Source organism: Thunnus maccoyii, chromosome 19, assembly GCF_910596095.1.
Source record: "Thunnus maccoyii chromosome 19, fThuMac1.1, whole genome shotgun sequence".
Taxonomy (NCBI): Eukaryota; Metazoa; Chordata; class Actinopteri; order Scombriformes; family Scombridae; genus Thunnus; species Thunnus maccoyii.
In genome coordinates, this window is record NC_056551.1 from 26,617,712 (window position 1) to 26,638,248 (window position 20,537).

General features: G+C 41.3%; 1 protein-coding gene across 1 annotated transcript in view; it reads left to right on the plus strand.

The window, feature by feature from the left end:
- adamts6 (ADAM metallopeptidase with thrombospondin type 1 motif, 6) overlaps positions 1 to 20,537 on the plus strand; it is a 65,937-nt gene that overhangs the window by 10,874 nt on the left and 34,526 nt on the right. Inside the window, exons 8-11 of the mRNA XM_042395833.1 lie at positions 1,669 to 1,774; positions 5,193 to 5,339; positions 12,176 to 12,317; positions 18,126 to 18,233. Of these exons, the coding sequence (XP_042251767.1) occupies positions 1,669 to 1,774; positions 5,193 to 5,339; positions 12,176 to 12,317; positions 18,126 to 18,233 (503 nt within the window). The remainder of the gene's footprint in view (positions 1 to 1,668; positions 1,775 to 5,192; positions 5,340 to 12,175; positions 12,318 to 18,125; positions 18,234 to 20,537) is intronic.

The following is a 20,537-nucleotide window of genomic DNA, read 5'->3' on the forward strand; positions in this document are numbered from 1 at the left end:
ATACAGGAAAATCTGACCACCAAACCATGATTTACACAGTGAGTCAGAAGTATAAATGCAGGTGTTTGAGCCCTTTATCAATATCTTGTGAGAGCTCAGTTTAACTTTGGCTGCAGAACTGAGAGATCAATTTACAAATCATATGACTAACAGATTTTTTTTTACTTGCACATTGTTGTATTTATCTTTTATTTGCACAGGTTTATAGATATCTGACTCCTCCGCCGCAGAAAGTAGTTCCAATGATAATAGTGACATCTGAGGATTGGATTTGCTTTCACTTTAGACAAATTGCGTTCACTGTTTCACATACATTTAACCAAACAACAACAAAAAAACCTACAAACTAAGGCTGCAACTAATGATTATTTTCAATTAATTGAATCAATGTCAGAAAATGTTTCCTAAAGCCCAACAGGACGTCCTCAAATGTTGTGAATTGAGAATCTGGAACCAGAGAATTTTGACTTTTTCTTCTTTAAAAAACGACTAAAAATGGTTAATCAACTAATCGTCGCAGCTGTGCTACAAATATATTTACATCAGATATACAAATAAGTAGCCGCGGTGCAATCAGTTTCATCGCATACTTTCACATTCAGTGAACCTGAAACTCAAACTCAGAACCCAAACTCTGATTTAACAGTTTGATTATCAGGGATACTGTTGAGAAATAGATGCGTAAATGTGATTTCTAAAAAAAACTGTGCAAATGAAATTCCAGTTACTTTGATTGTATCGGAGAGGAGGCAGAAATCTCAGAATAACTCGGGAGAATAAAAGAAAAGCAACAAGAGGAAAGTGAGAAAATATGTTTGTTTTTTGTCATTTATTTCAACCTTTAAAGAGTGTAAAGTTTTTTTTTTTTTAAAAGCCTCAAGCCAAAAACATCTAAAAGTCCCTTTTAAACAGTAAAAAGAAAGTGCTCTTTCATTCACACACATTAATGCACTACCTCCCCCCCCCCAACACACACACACACACACACACACACATACAAACAGACACACACACACCTGCTTTGTGCTGTCATATGATCCTCTCTCCAGTCACCTGTAGATGTAATCTGTGAAGAATTGCCTCCTGTCTCCCTATCTGACCTGTCAGGCTTTTGGAGAAAAAGGACCTGCGACACCTGGATTGTGGAGAGGTTTTAACTTTAAACACCCTCTCTCTGCTCTCCCTTTCTCTCTCTCTCTCTCTCTCTGTGCACCGCTCCCTCTCCACTCTATATAGGTTTTGAAATGAGGAAAACATCTATATTTTCTGACAGGTTTCTGGTGCGGCACGGCGTTGGTGAGGTGGTTCTTATATTCCCCTTTCCTTTGGCTCGCGTTGTAGGCGATCCCTTGTTACATGAATTGAAATGTATAAATCTAAACCTTGTCTAGACATTTTCCAGCCCTCGCTGTAGCTTGCAAGAAAAAAAAAAGAGGAAGTCTAGCCTGTGATGCTGAACTCGAATCCCCCCCTGGTGAATCTATAGCGTTGACCGGCTGAGATTGTCTTTCAGCACAGAGGATCATATGTGTGGAATCCCCATTTTATGACTCCTGAGAATACTGCGTCCTGACCCTGTGTTTGTATGTTTGTCTGGCTTGTGTGTGTGTGTGTGTGTGTGTGTGTGTGTGTGTGTGTGTGTGTGTGTGTGTGTGTGTGTGTGTCTAGGCTTGGCCTCGGTGGCTGGAATGTGCGAGCCGGAGAGGAGCTGCAGCATCAATGAAGACATCGGCCTCGGCTCCGCTTTCACCATCGCTCACGAGATCGGCCACAAGTGAGTGCAGTCGGATGTGATATTGATTTCGACGTTACTTCCAAATGATCGGGGGGGGGGGGGGGGGGGGGAGAAAGTCATTGTTTTGCAAGTCACGTGTAAGTTTCAAGTCCAAGTCCAAAACGAGTCCAACGTTTGTGTTTCGAGTGATTTTGCGCCCTTCAATTTAATACCATTCAAAACCTTTAAACAGAGTAAAGTATAATACATTTACAGAAATAATAAATACATTTCATGACATTTATTACAGTAGAAGCGAAACGATCAGGTGTGAATTGATGACTAGGTTCAGAGTTCGTTCTATCAACGTCAATATAAACTGAAACCAGTTTTGAATCCTTTATTGAATCCATTCGTCTTCAACTTTCAACATTTGTTTCCAAACTAAAAAGATTTAATTGAGGTTTTGTTGGCTGAGCAGGTAGAAACACTACAATATTTACAGGTGAAAATAATAAAACCTGAAAATGAGATGAGTAGCAGAAGATGTGAAACGTTGGCTCGATACGTAGCTGACGCACTGAAATAACAGCCGACTCACTTTGCTCTCCGTATTTTTTACGAGCTACCAAAAATACCGGAGGTCCTGATTCACTATTATGTTTTTTAAAAATTCTTCTCTGCCTCGTTGGCGCATCGCTGCGTTTCTCGGTGCATTACAGCCGCTTGTAGATGAGTGGGATAGTGTGAAACCTGCACACGCACGAGACAAACAAAAAACTGCTCCGTTGCTGTGCTAACAGACAGAAACTCTACAGGAAACCTTTCAATCCAACAACAAGGATGAGAAATCTGTGGAAATTCACTAAAATAATGGAAAATTACAATTCAATGAGCAGTTTAATTTCTATTATTTTGGTTGCATTTTATGCTTTTATTAGATAACTATAGTGGAGAGATGACAGGAAATGAAGGAGGAAGAAACTCTATGAGAGAAGCGGCTGCGTTGCGGTTCATGGTTGGTATTTTAACCTCGTGAGCCAACGGGGCACCGCCAGAACTGAGCTGATCGACTTTGACAACTGCAATTGATATGAAGCAGCGAGAACGTTTCACTAGAGAAAACTCAACACTCTGTTGGTCTTGTCGAACTACAAAAACACACTCTCCGCTCGTGATATTAAGAGTATTGTTACAGATTGATGCTTCTTTTACCTCAAGAATTATCTTGGCTGAGTACGCCGGCTTGCAGAGAACACATTAACCAGACAATTTGGACTTTTTCGTAAGTAACATACATCATTAAAGGATAGGTTCACAATTTTTCAACTCTTTCTTAAAACAATAGTCAGGAGCCCAAATAAACACTGAAACAGGTTTTGCTTGCTGTAATGGTAAATGGATTGCGTCTATACAGAGCTTTTCTAGTCTCAAAGCGCTCTACAACACATGCTAACATTCACCAATTCACACACTGATGCAAGCTGCCTGCTCATGAGGAGCAATACAGCCCTTTACTATGTTTCTAATGATCACTCACCTCATCAAACCACCGACCCTCTGATGAGTGGACGACCGCACTCTACCTCCTGAGCCACAGCCGCCCCAATCAATCATTTCCCCTGTTCATACCGATCATTAGAGGATTCCCTCCAAACACGCTTACAGTACAAGTGATGGGAGACAGTCCTCCTTTTCTGCAAAAATGTTTATCTGAGGATAACATGAAGCTTCAGCTGTCTGAGTTTTTAAAATAAAGTGGATGTCTTTGCAAAAAATCCCTCTTTGTGTCTTCACTGACAATGTTTTGCTGTTCAGCTGCAGTGGAGGGATCCTAACAAAAAGAGGGAATTTAACACTTTGAAAGTAGGCAAACTTCTACTTGATTTGACTTAATTTGGACGGCTGAAGCTTCATATTAGCTTCAGATACACTTTTAAATATTTTTTTAAATGCACAGAAGGAGAACTGTGGATGTTGTTCTCCATCCGTTACGCTGAAAGTACATTACAGAGGGATCTTCTAATGGTTAGTATGAACAGGAGGAATGATTTTGTTTGGGCATCTGACTCTTGTTTTAGGACAGACTTGCAAAATTGTGAACCCTTCCTTTAATGTTTTTTTTTTTTTTTAGCTACAGCGGATTCAATTTTCGCCCCAGTTTGTCATTTAAACTGGTGAAAACGAGAAGTCTCTTCAAAGGAATTCTGTCATCCGGTAAAATAAAGAGTTGTTTTGCTGCACAAGTTATTGCAAGTTAAAAGTCACAAGTCCAAGTGACGTCACAGGTCGCTGGTTAAAATCAAAGTCAAGTTAAGTCTTGACTTAAGTCATCATATTCATGACTCGAGTCCGACTCGAGTCCAAGTCATGTAACTCGAGTCCGCACCTCTAGCAAATGGTTATTTCTTCTTTTGATTCAGATCATCTTTAAACCTTTTATCACCTCCGTGATTGTGTGCTCTAATAATTCCTCTTAAACAAACACTATTTACTACGCGGGTTCACCAGACATGTAGCCCCCCCCCCCCCCCCCCCCCCCCCCCCCCCCCCCTGCAGACGTCTTGAACTGTATCTCCACATATTTCCTCATGCAAATGTCAGTGTCCACATACCTCTGGCTCTTTCTTCCTGAATATAAAGCAAAATAATGATGATGTATTAGTCTACGTATCCCTCTCGAGAGAGTTCAGCAAGATGGCGATTTCCTTTATTATGTCTCGTGTCTGCTTCTGTTGTGGGGCAGTTGTAAAAATAGTCTCTACTTCTAGAGGATGTATAAAAAAAACACACTGCAGCGGGGTTTCAACCGGGCTGATTTATTTCCAGAGTAGGGTAAAATGTCATAAACGCCGGCCTTAGAAAAACAGGTTTGGGCTGTGCGATGTGGTCGGGTTTGTTATATACATTAGACCTGATTTGTGCTCATGGACTGTAAGGAAAAGTAAGCTTTGACATCCTGCTGTAACATGAGATTTTCTCTCAAATGATATCCAGACAGATAAGGTTTTTTAAAGAATGAATTGTTAAAATGATTTATTTTCAGCCCTCAGTGTGAAATAAATTCTTGAGCAGCTTTTCATAACAGGCCACAAAGGTTTGGGGACTGTTTTGGGTCTCTTTCGATCGATCTAAAGGATCCCTTGTGTTCGCTCCGGTCGGCGGTGACTCTCCCTCGCGGCCTGCTCAGACCTGCAGGCGGTGATTGACAGGCAGGCATCAGAGTGGTGATTAGAACTTTTTTTCGTTCCTGCCGAGTTCCAGACAGGGTTTGACCCTTGACCCCTGGCTCTCCTCCACACAGCTGTTTCAGAGCCGCAGAGCTCGATCTTTACAGCCAGGGCCACTGAGGTAGACATCCACCACTCAGCAACCTGGACTGTCCGCAGTCATGGCATCTAAACTGTGTCATTAACAACCCAGAAGGGTCATTTTTAGTTGCATTAATTCCAACTTCCCTCTGTTTTTATATTTTCAGTTTCGGGATGAACCACGATGGCATCGGGAATTCCTGCGGCACCAAAGGCCACGAGACAGCCAAACTGATGGCCGCTCATATAACAGCCAACACCAACCCTTTCTCCTGGTCTGCCTGCAGCAAAGACTACATCACCAGCTTTCTCGAGTAAGTGGATGATGGTTGTTCCCTGTGGGACTGTCTGAGTGTGTTTGGATTTGCCTGCATGTGTGTGTGTGTGTGTGTGTGTGTGTGTGTGTGCGCAGCAGAGGAATAGGTGCGTGCCTGTTTTCCTGCTCGCTCACAGCCGTCTCGCTTTACAACCCGCTGCCACGGTCTGGCCCTGGTGGTGACCCGCTAGGCTCGTCGTTCCCCACTTATTCACATCCATTTCATCACCAAGACTCCTGCCAGACCTCCTTGTGGCTGTGTATGATAACTGGGTGCCTTCCACCCTTGCATCCTCGCACCACAAGGCGGGTGATGTTAGCTCATGTGGTCCTCAGTGGTGATGTGTAGGCCAGCTGCCTTCAACCGCCGCTTGACTGTTTTGTGGATAGGTCAAAGAAGACAAAAACTTGGAGTGCATAAATAAACTAAAGAGTAAAAGCAGTGACATTTGGCAGAATGAGGGACTGCTGGCTGAGTGCTGCCAGGCTGGCATGGTAAAAAACTTTCACAGGTCTCTAGTCCTGAGTTATAGGAGGCCAGACAAAACATCTGGAGTTGGCCTTCAGAGTCTGGCAGAGATCAGATACCTGTGATCATGGCAGGACTGAATGAACTAAAAGCTACTTCCCTGATCCCTGCACAACATACACTGAGTCGAAGCTGCTTTTAGAGGAGCAGCTCTGCTTGGAATTGCACCTCAAGCAGGCAGAGGAAATGTTTTACTAATAAAAGTTAAATTTCACGTATGAGGACTTCTCTTTTTATCCAGGACGATATTCTTGAATCTGATTTTAAAGGCGACATATCATTCTTTTAGTCATTTCCTGTCATTTATATACTATTATAATGTCGGATGTCTATGTTAAACATGGTTTAAGTTCCAAAACTTGAGGTGAAAGTATGTAAAAATGCACCCTGATAGTCAAAAGTCAGCCTGCTCTGAACGCTTCATTTGCAAAGTTACCTCTACTTCCTCCTCGTGATGACATCAGATCGTTCGCACATGCTCACAAAAGGTTGATCGTTACGTGGTCTTTGGTCCATTCATGTTTCAGATCAGGTTTGGGCTCGAACATGTACGGATGTATTTGGGAAGATTATATGTCTTGTGTAAAGAATGAGAAAAAGAAGTGAAATACTACCAGTGCTGTTTGTTTACATAACCTCCGGAGGCTGCAGAAGCTTCCTCATTGGGAAGGGGAGCCTTAAAGAGACAAGCAGCTAAAACAGCCTGTTTCAGACAGAGGCTGAACTAAGGAGCTGCATAAAGGAGTTTATTTAAACTGTAAAACATGCAAAAATACACCAGTAGAGCCCCAGAATAAAAATACAGACATGGAAATGTGCAGGATACGTCCCCTTTAAAAAAAAAAAAAGAACATCGGAGTCACCCTGGTCTCAAATAAGATATCAGATAGTTCCCACTGGAGGAGTGTTGGTTGCTGTGTGAGTGAAGACTGACATTTCTCCACTGACTGAGCTCAAGAGTGAGTGTATTGTACTCTCTCCTGGGCGGGCTGAGCCACTGTTGGGAAACAGTTTCATTGTGTAGAAATAACAAAAAGTGGTCAGAATTGTTCCCACAGATGAGAAACATGTTGCCATCCTCTTTTTCGCAGAACGAGGTCAAAGATTTCTGGCATTTGCAGGAAAGATAATGTCCTTTCACTATTTATCATAATGTCAGAAACGGACAAAAAAATGTAGAGGACAACACTAAACAACTTTCAGAAAGTGCTTGTTTGCAGCAATAGCAGTAAAGTTAGTGCAAAGAGTCATGTTAAAGCTGCTCTCTTTGTGTTAGCAATGGATAAAATGACAGGCAGCTCCTCTCAGCTCTGCAGAGGTTTTTACTGTCTTTTAGCTCATTGTTTTGGTTTTGTAACTTGACTGTTTTGGTTCACCCTCTTGGCTCTCATCAACCTCGTTTCCAGCAGCGTCAGGCAGCTGTTTGTTTACGAAAAAAGCTCCAAAAACTCACCGTACACTATCTGCTTAGCACCAAATGGCAGATGAACAAAGTTAGCGACTAGCTGGTGAACATAGTGGAACATTTCGCTGTGAAATAACCAGATATTTCCCTCAGGAGTTGGTAGAAAGCAAAAACAGAGCTAAAAGAGAGTGAATTTAGTCAGATGTTGTGTTTACAGCTTGTGTTGCCGCCCCCAACTAGCCAAAAAAAAGGGGTGGTGCACACTTGGGCTAACGTTAGCTAATTTAGCTAAATTGTGCTAACAGGGCAGTTATCAATCAACACCCACATGGGAGACATAAAAGCTACTATAAGTCTTCAAATCTTATTAACGGAGCAATAATTTCAAATTCCAAAATTATTATAGGACCTGAGTTCAGCGATTAAGACCACGATGAAAACAATCAGTATTTTTAGAGAGAAGTTGACAGGTCAGAGGTCAGGGTCAGCTTCACTTTTTGGTTGATTCAGATTAGTAACAGTAGCAGAGGCTTGTTACAGGAGCCTCTGCACTCATTGCCCTGCTGTCTTAATATGCGTGCTTGTGCACAATAATGATAATAATGTGCTTGAATCTATGTATGAGAAGCACAGTTTTTAGCATTAGAGACATAAAGAACACATTATTCACACACTTCTCTAATTCAGAGTGTTATGTTTTATTGTGCCCTGGATAATAGAGCCTATTTATTTAAGCTTGCCCCTGCAAAGAAGCAGAGGGGATTGAAAATATCTCAATTTATAACTGCTTCGCGGCGCAGTTATAGACCTACAGAGAGCCATCGTTTTCTGTCATTTTGTAGAGGACTTTTCTCTCTACAGTAAAACTCCTAATATACAACCCTGTGGTGAGATGTTGGTAGGATGCAATGTGAGTCTGCGGTGTGTCCGTGTGTGTGTGTGTGTGTGTCTGCTTGTGTATTCATGTTTAGTTAGCTAGGCCCTCCAAGAAAGCGGATAATACTGGCTGCGGTTGTCAGATGATGTTTCCGGCTGAAAGCTGTTCGAGGAGGGTTTGTGAACTGCACTTGTGACAGAGATGACAGTATTATATGCCAGCTTCCAACTGGGACACAAAGAGCCGCTTCTCTGCTGCTCCGCCGGGTTCCTCTCGGTTTCTGGCTCGAGTATCTGAGGATGACCAAAGCTGATTTACTTACTTCTCCGAGCAGAACTCGACTCTCGCTCATCTTATATATTATCCCTCCGTTTGTATCAGTCTGTTTCTCGGGTTATTTCTTTTCATTTAAGTTTTATTGCCTTTAGCTTTTTTATGTTTTTTTACAAAAGGGTTCTGTCTGTAAACTCCAATTATCCTCCCTTTCTCTCCCTCGATCAGAGTTTTGGATATCGCACATGCTTCTCCTTGCCAAGTAAACAACTTTGGCTGTGGTGTTGGCCTAGATTCACCATCTTGCTACAGCAATATGTGGCGCTTTGTTTGGGTTTTTTAGGAATGGTTTATGAATGCACTCACAGTTCAGTCACAGTTTATTCTCCCAAGTCTGCGTGCCAGTTTGTTATAAATGTTAACAGACAGGCAGTTTGGCTCTATTAAACTCTCAGAGAGCGCATTCTCTATTGAATTTGATATTAGACTTGTGCCTTATGATAATTGTTGGGTTAGTCTGATTTAATCATGCTGCTGTCTCACCGCTGGTTGGATCCAATCAGCATGGTTAATATCTACATGAATGACCGGTGTCAGAGTTCAGGGATTGCTGATGTTCCCGCTTATTAGAGGATATTTCCGCTCAGCATAATGAATTTGGCTGTATCCACCGGACAGGAAGCCTTTGCGACAATGTCAAATAATAGCCTCTATGTTTAAACTTTGACTATTTTGTCTCTCTACAAACCAATAAATAGTGAGGCTTGACCTTAGTTCACAGGGAGTCTGAGGGCCTCAGAGGCTGGTTTGTCTGTGTCTCTCTCTCTCTCTCTGATGAGAGGGTCCTCCGAGGTACAAGAGCCAAGAAATAGGATTATTCCATTCAGTAACTGAGAACAGGGGATGGACGGACGGAGGAAGAAAGACAAGAGAAAGAGGGAAGAGAGGGGATAAAAGAAAGCAAGAAAGAGTTTCCTCCTCTCGGCATGGAACATTTAAGTTCTGCTTAAAATGCTTTTTTTTATTTTTTTATTTGGGATTCTGGGATGAAAACAAACAGCATGCATTAGATGTCTTGTTTTATTGTTCAGTATTGGCCAAAAAAATGTTTTAGACTGTGCAGTTTTCCATTTAACAATTGAAATTTATGCTGTCGTTAAACTTATGAGGAAAACAGACATTCAGCATTGAAAATTAACTTTAAATTGTGCATCGATGCTGTTTAAACACCAGCAGACGGCGCATAAATTCTAACTTAGTGAAGACTTCAGCATCACTAAATTACAAACTAAATTTAGAACCAACTTACTTCTTACGTAGAGATTTATCACGTTGCGTAGTTAACTGAACCAACTGACAAAGCTAACGTTAGCTTGCTAATACATGACGTTTATCTAGATTGGTCGACGTGTCCAACATTTGATCAAAATGCTGTTTAATAACAATGTAAACTGGGAAGATTGTAAATTATATTTCACAGAAATAACACAATATAATACAGCATAGCATTCTCTATGACTCGTAAAATGATCTTCATTTGTAAAATTGTTGGAGTGTCCCTTTAAGGTGTTAAACTGATGGTGGGAGGTGCGTCCATCGGCCCCGCTTAGCTGGCAGTTTATTGGTTTTTTTGACGACACTTCAATTTATAATCCTATTTGTGTGTTTATTTTCTGCCTAAACACAAATATGTTAAAATAATTGTAATTTATATATATATCATAATTTGTATTCTGTTCAAATTAGTTGAGCTACTCCACAGTCTTTCAACGTACCTCCTGGGAACTGCTGAAATAGAATCACTGATTAAGGGACTTTAGGACACGGTTCATCTAGAAATTAAAACGTAAATATTCAATGCTGTGAGCATTATATGTGAAATTCCATTCATTTCCATTGTACAGAGGTGGAGGCAGAAATCTACAAACAAAATATGGTGGCCCTGAAAGGACAACACACTGGAACTTCTATAATAATTTGTGCCTAATGTGTTTTTTTCCGCAAAAGAAAAGATAATTTACTTCACTGAAATCCTTAAAATGACGTCTACTACTCATTGAAAAACTCTGCCTCTATGACGGTGTGTCCACACAGTCATTTAAAAGTCTCTGTGAAGCTTCTATTCAGCTTCAGCAGTCTGAGTTAGTCATATCAAGTGGATATCTGACACATTTACAGTCTTTTTAGCATCAAATTCCCTCTTTGTGTTTCCTCGGACAGTGTTTCCCTGTTGAGCTGCCGTGGAAGTATAGTAACAAAAAGAGGGACTTTTGCACTAAAAAGACTGTAATGTTGAAAGATATCTACTTGATTTGACTCATTTGGACGACTGTTGCTTCATATTAGCTTCAGACAATCACTTACATCTTAAGTGCATTATGAAGGGATCCTCTAATGGTCAGTATGAACAGGATGAATGATTACAGCAAGAAAAAAAAAGCTGTTTCAGTGTCCATTGGGGGCTCCTGACTATTGTTTTAAGAAAGACTTGGAAAATTGTGAACCTGTCCTTCAAGGTGAGCGCAGAGAGAAACTTTCCCCCCTTCAGCAGATGAAATGTGAAAGCAAACTCTGCACATACATCATTCTGCACAGCGAAGCTTGAAACATCCAAACTGTAGGAACAAGAAGAAAAACACATTTTTGAGTGGACGGGGACTTTAAGTCTCATAGAGCATTGAGATTTCAGAGACACATATCTCAAAAACTTATCTGCATGGCCTGATATCTCCAGATGTTAAGTGAGAAAATGTATGTTTTGTAATTTTGGTTGAACCGTCCCTTTAATGCTCTCTTACTTTCAGTCTTATTCTGGGTCAAAGTTGCAGTTTGCTCAATCATAAAGCACAGCTCTACGTTATTGTTGTCACCAGGCCCACTTTTCCTTTCGAGGGATGGGAAGCATTCCACTGCATGTTGCAGCTGCCACAGCTGGAAAGAACACAGTGTTATAGTAAATAGTCGTAGTAATATTTTGCCTTGAGAGAGTCCTCTGACTCAGGGAGAAGAAGAGGAGGTAGAGATCAAAATGAAATACAGTTTCTCTACTGGCACTTGTCTTTAGTGTGATTTTAGTTACTTGCAAAGAAAACAGCATGCACACGGCAACACAGACAGTTCAGTGTGTAAACCCAGAAATAGGCAAAAGCCACTCTGAAGTATTTTTATTTTTTTTGCTACTAGAATACAAAACTGCTGTGTGTTTTTTTTTTTTTTTCCCCTCCTGCGAGTTCTTTGTGAGTGCACATATTTCTATCTGACAAAACAGACTAAACATAATCCTAGGCCTGGACATATGACCCATAGCTCACTCCAGATTTTTCTCTTCCTTTTCCCCGCTCTGTCATTTTATTGGCTCCTCTGTGGATTCAGTACAAGCAGTGACATACAGAATAGTGGAGCATATAATCAGAGAGGGCTGGTCTTTTAAGACAGCCTGCCCTCTTTGCCTCTGGTAAAATGTCTCTGCCTGTGCTTCAACACTGCCTTTGATGAGGAGGTGTTGATGTGTGATATCAACATTAATTACATGTCATTTGAGATCTCTGACAAGCTTCCTACAATGGTAGTTTGATGGTAAAATTAAATGAGTCACACAACACCAGCTAAGGTCTTAAGGAGAAGGTGGTGTTGCTGGTGGGGGGGGGGGGGGGGGGACTTTAATCGCCCAATCTTGGCGCTTCACGCACAAGTGTAGAAAGGTTCCTTTGTGTAAGAAACAATTCTATTGTAGGTTTGTTTTTTTGACAGCTCAGGTCGGGGGACGTGTCTGGACAATGAACCTCTGAAACGAGACTTCCTGTACCCAACAGTGGCCCCGGGGCAGGTGTACGATGCAGACGAGCAGTGTCGCTTCCAGTACGGAGCCTCCTCGCGCCAGTGCAAGTATGGGGTAAGAAACCAGCATCTTTCACACCAATCTCCTGCTCACTTATGACCAATAATACACAGTCCAGACAATAAGTATTTAGACAATTACAGTTTGTTCTTCAGGCTTACATTCAATTTGAAATAAAATAAAATGAATTGATAATCAAAATAATCGGTAGTTGCAGCCTTAGTCTGACTGGTTGGTGAGGAGTGGAGAGATTTTCAGGTGTGATGGAGGTCGATGAGGCTGGTGTGGAAAAGGAGAGCAGATCAGGTGCTTCCATCAGAAATGAGCCTCTAAGACTTAATAATGTTGCTGTAATCAAAGCTGTAGATGTATCAGGCGCTATTGCTTCTCTCTAATGGCATCACTTGTGACCTAGTGTGCTGTGACACACTTTTTAATTTTTTTCTTTTTGGGTATTTTATGCCTCTATTAGAGAGTCGACAGTAGGTGTCAGAAAAATGAGGTGAGAGAGAGATAAGTGAATAACCTGCAGAAAGTCTCCGAAGAGACTCAATGAATCTCACACACATATAAACAAATGAAAAGGGGAAAGTGCTTTATGGAAATGACACGAGGAAGAGTTGTTGGCTGCTGTGAATGTTGTAAATGTCGAGTGCTGTGACTGAGCAGTTATAAATTTGGAGGTAGGGAAGCAGGGATGCACCAGTCCAGTCCGCCTGATCAGGGTCTACTACTAACCATAGTAAGCGGATCAGGTATCGGCCAGATGTAACCGATGTATTCCAGTTTCTTCGTCAGTGTCCAACCCTCCTAGAAATTACGTTTCTATACAACTAAATTGCAACAGTAAATACATTTTGCAGTAAACGTAATGCTAGCTTAAGTACTTTTTCTGTCAACATAATGAGAAAATGTTAAAAAAACATTAAGTATTTGGCAAATTGCAAAAATGTTGATACTGAGTGAAATGTTCAGTGACAACGTACGTAGCTCTTTTTTTTCCCACGAAAATATCCGATCTTGCAGTACAACATTGTATAGCAGAAACTACGGCAATATTTTTATATTTTTACGATTATGTTTTAGATACTGGCAGCTCGGTTAAGGTTATGGAGAGACGGTCTTTGTTTAAAGGACCAGTGTGTAGAGTTTATCTACATCTAGTAGTGAGGTTGTGGATTGCAACCAACTGACTACCCCTCCCCCTCCCCTTCATAGCGTGTAGGAGAACCTACGGTGGCTGTGAAACTCTAGAAAAACATGAAAGGCCCTCTCTAGAGCTAAAGTTTGGTTTGTCCATTCAGGGCTACTGTAGAAACATGGCAGTGCAACATGGCGGCCTCTGTGGAATAGGACCTGCTTCCTATGTAGATATAAAAGGCTCATTCTAAGCTAATTAAAACACAATGATTCACTAATTAAAACATACTTATAAATATTATATTCCATTTCTGCTGAGTCTGTTCCGCTAGATGCCACTAAATTCTACAAACTGCACCTTTAATACAGAAAAAAAGTCCACATATGACTTGAAGCATAACATGTTAGCGAAACAATGATCCTTCACTGAACTTAAGCAAAGTGCTTTTGTTACCTAAACTTAACCACAAGCAGGTCGTTCCCCCCCCCAGATCTCCTCCCTCTGACTTCAGCACGATATATAAATGAAGAACTTAATCCATTTGAAAAAAATGTTGCCAGTGAACATAATCCAGGCAGCGATTACGTTTGCCAACGAAACATAATTGGGAAAACAATTTAATAGCATTTGAAAGTAATTTCTAGGACACAGGGTTGCAACGTCATAAAAGTGTTTCTGCTATCAGTCACATTGATTAAGTCATAGTGGGCTGCCAGCTCAGTTTTATTATAACCCCACAGCAATGCCTGGCCTCATGTTACTTTACCAGGGCTGTAATTAACGTTTATTTTCATTACTGAATAATCTGCAGATTATTTTCACAATTAATTGTTAAGTCTATGATCCTCAGAGCCCAAAGTGACGTCTTGTTTTGTCCGATCTAAAGTCCAGAACACAGAGATATTGAATTTACTACCATAAAATACAAAAAAAAGCAGCAAATCCTCACATTTAAGAAGCAGGGACCAAGTAATGTTTTCCATCTTTACTTGAAAAATGACTGAAGAGATGAATTGATTATAAACATGCTTTCAAATTAATTTTCCATTGATCAATTGTTTCAGCTTTATACATGATAAAAATGATCCAAATGAGCTCCATATTGTGAGGTATCCAGATTTGGGAACTAGGAAAAGGAAAGCACAGATAAAAGCTGGATTGAAGTTTGAATATATGTGCATGATAAGGTGTAATAAGGTAATAATAGCAGTTTTCTTTAAGTTTATATTTCCTGGTTGAGATTAAACGGGGGGGTGAACATGCAAAGAAGATAATTGTTTTATCATTGCTCTACAACTTGGTTGGTTCGGAGGTGTCTCTCCACACGTTGCTTTATTCTTCTTTATAATCTCTAAACTTTGCAGACAAAGAGATGAAGGATTGAAGTCAACACTTGCCTCATTCTGTGATGATAATGATCCCCCCCCCCCCACCCCCTCCACCTCCCCCAACCCTCCAACTCTGCTCAAGTAATGAGAAATCCTAGGTACATTAAATGACACGGGCAGTGAAAGACAAGAAACAACCGCATGGCAAAAATGAGCGGTTGAAAGAATCCTCAAAGATTTTAATGAACAATAACGTGATATTGGTTTGCATTACATAAATATTTGGGCACATGATGGAAAAAAAAGGGGGACAAAGATTAGCTGAGATCATAGAGTTATTTCATTTCATTGAAAGAAATATCTGACAGCAGATTATAACAGGCTCTCAAATCAAGCCCTGTTATTTTGGCTCATAAGCTCATAATTGTGGTTTTAGATCAGCATGAAAGACACCCATTTATGAGCGGATTGGATTCCAGCGCTGATTCAACAGAGCAAGATTGGAGTTTTTTTGTGTCTGACAATCAGATCTGTTTCATACAGCCATCTGTGAAAGAGATGCCCTCTACGACTGCTCACTGGACAGACGTGACCACAGAAATGAATAAAAGCTCTAATGAATGGAAGAGTCTGGTTTTCTGAAGCTGAGGCTCAGTCATAACCTGCTGAACTCTTCACTTTTAGATATATATATATATATTTTTTTTTTTTTTGCATTTTCTTATCGTGGTGATGGGAAGAGAAGGGGAAGTTTATCTGCAATAAAACTATAAATAATGTCACACGGTCACGTTGCAGTTTTAGTATTTTACTGATAAAATATGTTGCTCAAGAAATACCATTCCTTCAGTTTAGTCTGCGAGATAGTAAAATGATTTGCAGCTTTTTTTTCAGCAACAAATCTGCTCTATATTCATTCATCTGAATTAAGCAACACACATGACCTGATGTATCCTGTTAAACTGGTGGGAACAGCGACGTAAACCAGTGGGTCCCAACCTGGTGGTCATGAGATGATTAATCCAATAGGAAATTTATTTTTCAGACTTTTCTCTAACGTTTGGTTCTTTCTAGTGAAATATTGGATAGTAGAGCTGCAACTATTAGATCAACAGAAAATGAATCGGCAACAATTTCAATAATTGACATTTTTCAAGCAAAAACACCAAACATTTGATAGTTCCAGTTTTTAAAAGGAGAGATTTTGCTGCTTTTTCTTCTCTTAACCCAAATATCTTTGAGTCTTAGACTATTGGACAAAACAAGACCTTTAATAACATCACCTCAGGCTGGGTGGAAGAGTTTTCTGATGTTTTATAAACCAAGTGATTGAAATAATTGATAGATTAATTAATTATGAAAATAACTGGTAATTGCAGCCTGACTGGATAGTTTCAATGGTTCAAACTGTGTTGCCAGGTTGGGTGGTTTCCTGCACAAACGGGGCAACTTTTTATCAAATTGGGCAGGTAAAAATGGTTTTGGGTGATTACTTTTTGTACCATTTGAGCGGGAAAAGTGCTCATTTATTTGTGCCTCCTCTCCTAAGTGAGTATGATTAAGACTGACAGGGCTCTAGTGGACTCAACAGGCATTGACTGACTAATAATAAGTAAGTAATAATAAGTCAAGTTACTATTTGGTCATTGTGTCTTTTACAAAGCTTTGTAAAAACAGTCACAAGCTGTTTATATAAGTGAACAAACACTTTATAAGATGATCCAAAATACTTGGTCCTATATTAATTTAAAATAGAAAGGGTTTAAGGCTTTAACTGGGCTACAAACACTGGACCAAATCAAACAGTGTAAGAAGGGAGAATCACTCTTTAACATGATCCGCTCACAAATCAAACCAAAGTACATCTTGCTTTTTAGTCAGGGGTCATTACCAAAAAAGGTCGGGAACTACTGATGTAGAACAATACAACAGCAATATTTCATTGAATATGGCCCAGGACACCTTCAGGAGGGTTCAACTAAACTCAAACATTTCAAAGATCCTTAAATCACAGCATGAGACTGTGTCAGAGGTGGGAAAAGTAACAAAGACGTCGAGAGAGGAAGTTAGGGTAATTTATACCCGTAATTCGGCCTCAGTGATACTCCCGGCTCCACGGTTAGACAGCTCACAGCTACCAATGTGGACAGACAAACCTGAGCAATGCTGGAGGCTAAAGGTATGAAAAACAAACAAACCTTTGATGGCTATATTAGTGAGGCCCTTACAGAGCGCCCCTGCCCTTTTTTTATCACCGGCTTGTTCTCTCTTAGCGTAAATCCATCAGGCCACATCCATGTTCGTTAAGGCCCGGGCCGCTGACCTTTTAGCGGGGCCGAGATAGTGAATGGAGCAGCGGGACGGCTTATTGAAACCAGCTGGCAGAAGGGGAGTCGCTGCAACCAGAGAGTGGCAGTTTGCCGCTTTATTTAATCTGGATAGGCTCAGGGAGCTGCAGGGCCGTGGCATATTTACTGACCCCGGGGGTCAGAATCTATGCGTGGGATCATAACTCTTTTTCATGAGCCTGCTCTTCTGCCGTACACAATTGTCCTGTAAAAGCCTTTGAAGTTGAGACGCGAGGCAACCCAGTTCGGTTTAATGGGAAATCTAATGCAAGGTTGTGCAGAGCTGTCCTTGTAACATGTGTTCGCTTTATGGTTTTATTTATTTGGGGGCAACTTAGTGCTGTCTTCTCTCTCTCTCTGCGTCTCAAACACACACACACTCCCCTCCTTTAGTAATCTAAATGGATTCTCCTTATGCTCTAGACTGAGGAGTGAGGAGGAGAAGATGGAGATATGATGTTTATCCAGACCACTCAGTAATACTCAAGATATTTGTTAGGCCTACAAGTCGTCTTTATCTAAGACTTGGGGGGCCTATTGCTCACTCTTGATTTCCCCCAAGAAGCAGAAATGGGATTTCTTGAACTGATGTCACGGTCCCGTGTGGTCCTGAGGTGAACGTGAGCAAACATTAGTCATGGTGTTGATCCAGCTGACTCTTCATTTCTCATAAGAGAACATTAAGAGCACCCAGTGACCCTTGGCGTATTGCTCAAGATGCACAGTGATCCAAAGCATATGGGCGCTTGAAGTTAGCAGTCTTGATGTGGTCTCATCAACTCTTCTCATCCTCTGATTTGATCTGGAATCGTGTAGATTTATAGATACATTTCCACGGTGTTTTTTGTCTTCACTGCTGTCAGACAAGAGTAAAAAAAAAACACAAAGAGGAAAACCACCAAAGGCTACTGATAAATCATTCTCACTCTTATTCAGCAATCCAACCCCCCCCCCCCACCCCCCACCACCACCACCACCACCCCCAACCCCCCCAGCCTGCTGAATTGATTTATTCTGACCAACTTGCTTTTGCCTTCTTTCCTAGGAAGTGTGTAGAGAGCTCTGGTGCCTTAGCAAAAGCAACCGCTGTGTTACTAACAGTATCCCTGCTGCAGAGGGGACTCTGTGCCAGACGGGCAGCATTGAGAAAGGGGTAAGTCATCTAATCTTCCTCTTACATTTAAAAGTTCGTCCAAATGGTTAAAAAAAACATGTTTTATTGCTTAAATTAAGTGGTATCTCTCTAAGATCTCTCTCTCTCTGAGAATTCTGCACAAATACAGTGGAGGTGAATATGATTTTATGCTGCTCTCAGTGTTAAAATTCAACTTTAAAGTGTCTTTAAAAGTTAAAAAAACGCTTGTTTACAATTAAAGCTGCAACGATTAGTTGATTAGTCAAATTTGTCTTCAATGTTTTATCAATTAATCGTTTCATTCACCCGCAAATTGACATTTTTTAAAGCAAAAATGCCAAATATTTGCTGTTTCCAGCTTCTCAGATATGAAGATTTCCTGCATGTTTTTGTCATATATGATAGTAAATTATATATTTTTCGGTTTTTGTCGGTTGGTCGAATAAAAGAAGCAATTTAAGGACATCGCTCTGGGCTTTGGGAGGTCATGATGGGGTTTTTTTTTTTCGTTTCATTTTGACGTTTCAGACTAAACATTTACCTGCAGATTAATCTGCAATAAAATAATTGTTTGTTGCAGCCCTGGTTACAATAGCCAGCCAAGCTAGCTGGCTTGCTTGTTTGCTACCCGGACAACAAAGTTTATTTGAGACGTATTTATACCATCGACTCCTGGAGACGTTTATTATCTGGCAGAAGTTGAATTTGTGTGACGTCTGATTTGATAGTTTTCTGCGTTTTGGACTCACCGGCTCTCTGCTCCCTTAAATGTCAACTCTGTCAAGACGAGGAATTGATTATGGCGGGAATTTGCATGTCATAGCTAATCAAAGTTGAACTATGTATGCAAACAGTTTTATGTGGATGTGATTCCATTGAAATTGATTTCATTTGATCCAAACTTTCACCCTCATTAATGCCGCTGTTATCGGGCCTTTACTCTGGATAAACCACAGATCTCGCTGTGAATATTTTTCAGCGGAGCTACTTTCTACCCAAGAAGTAGCAAAGAGATGTTTGCTGTTATTGATGTAATGTTCAAAGCTGTGAGCATCACAAACTTTGGTTCACCTCCTTTGTATAAATCTTAAAGTCGGTTATCTCAAAACCTGGATAAATAAAAGCAAAACTAACTGCCTGGCCAAATTCCACATGAGGGAAGTCAGAAAACACATATTTTTGTAATTTGGGAGAATTTACCCTTTAATACACAAAGTGCAGCACCTAGTGAAGTGAAATGAGAAGTTCAATACTCTCCTCTGTGTGCAGCAGTTAGCCTCAGCTAGTGATACCTCACTTGCATCTATCCCACTCTGGGAAGGGGTAACATTCCCTGTGTGTGCACTCATGCAACGGCTGCTATCACACACACACACACACACACACACACACACACACACACACACACACACACATACACACACACACATGCAAGCACGGCAGGCTTTAGGTCATCAGCCCACTGTTGATGCCAGCCAGGTTAGGGGAGACAGTTTTAACACGGATTACGGCAGCCATTGTCACCGGATGGTCCGAGGTCTAAAAGGGAAGAATGGGAGAGTGTCACGAGCTGTCACCCGTCATTACCATTAGCTCAGTGGAGCCTTTGAGGACCGGGGCCCACGGACAGGGTCCTGGACAACACAGGGGGCCCCAGGTTGAGCCTGGGGGGCTTTGGAACAGCTTTTGGAGCAGCTTTAGGAGAGCCAGTGGCATACCCTGTCTGCCCCTGCCGGGGACAGCTTCAAAGGAATATGAATGTCAGCCATTTCTCACCCTGCGTGTAATGGAGAGAGGCCCTCCCAACAGGAGAGGGGAGGGAGGGAGAGAGACTGGGGGAGGGGGCAGAGAGAGAGAGAGAGAGAGAGAGAGAGAGAGAGAGAGAGAGAGACTGACCAACACAGAGGAGTTTTTTGTGTTTTTACTGTGTTCAAATGGATTCACAGATACCTACTCCCAGGCTGTCGTTGAAAGCAGACTTCATCTTCCTCCCGTCCGTGTCCAGCTCTTACTCCTCTCTCTCTCCCGCTGTTAATCTTGTTTAGACAGCGTCTCAGGACGTGAATGACTAAGTGAGAGAAAGAGGACAGCGGCTCGACGAAGCCCTCACCTTGACTGTCCCGGTCTCTCTGGGTTCTTAACCTACTGACACAGTTGGAGAGACAAAGGGCCGTCTCTGATCCCCTCTTCCCTCTGGAACTCTGAACAGCTTAGCATGAGGCTTAAAACACTCCTGCTTAAAGCACCACGCAGCCCTTTCCAGCCCTCATCTGACTCTGAATCCACCTCACAGTACAGTGGAAACAATGAACAAAAAAAAAA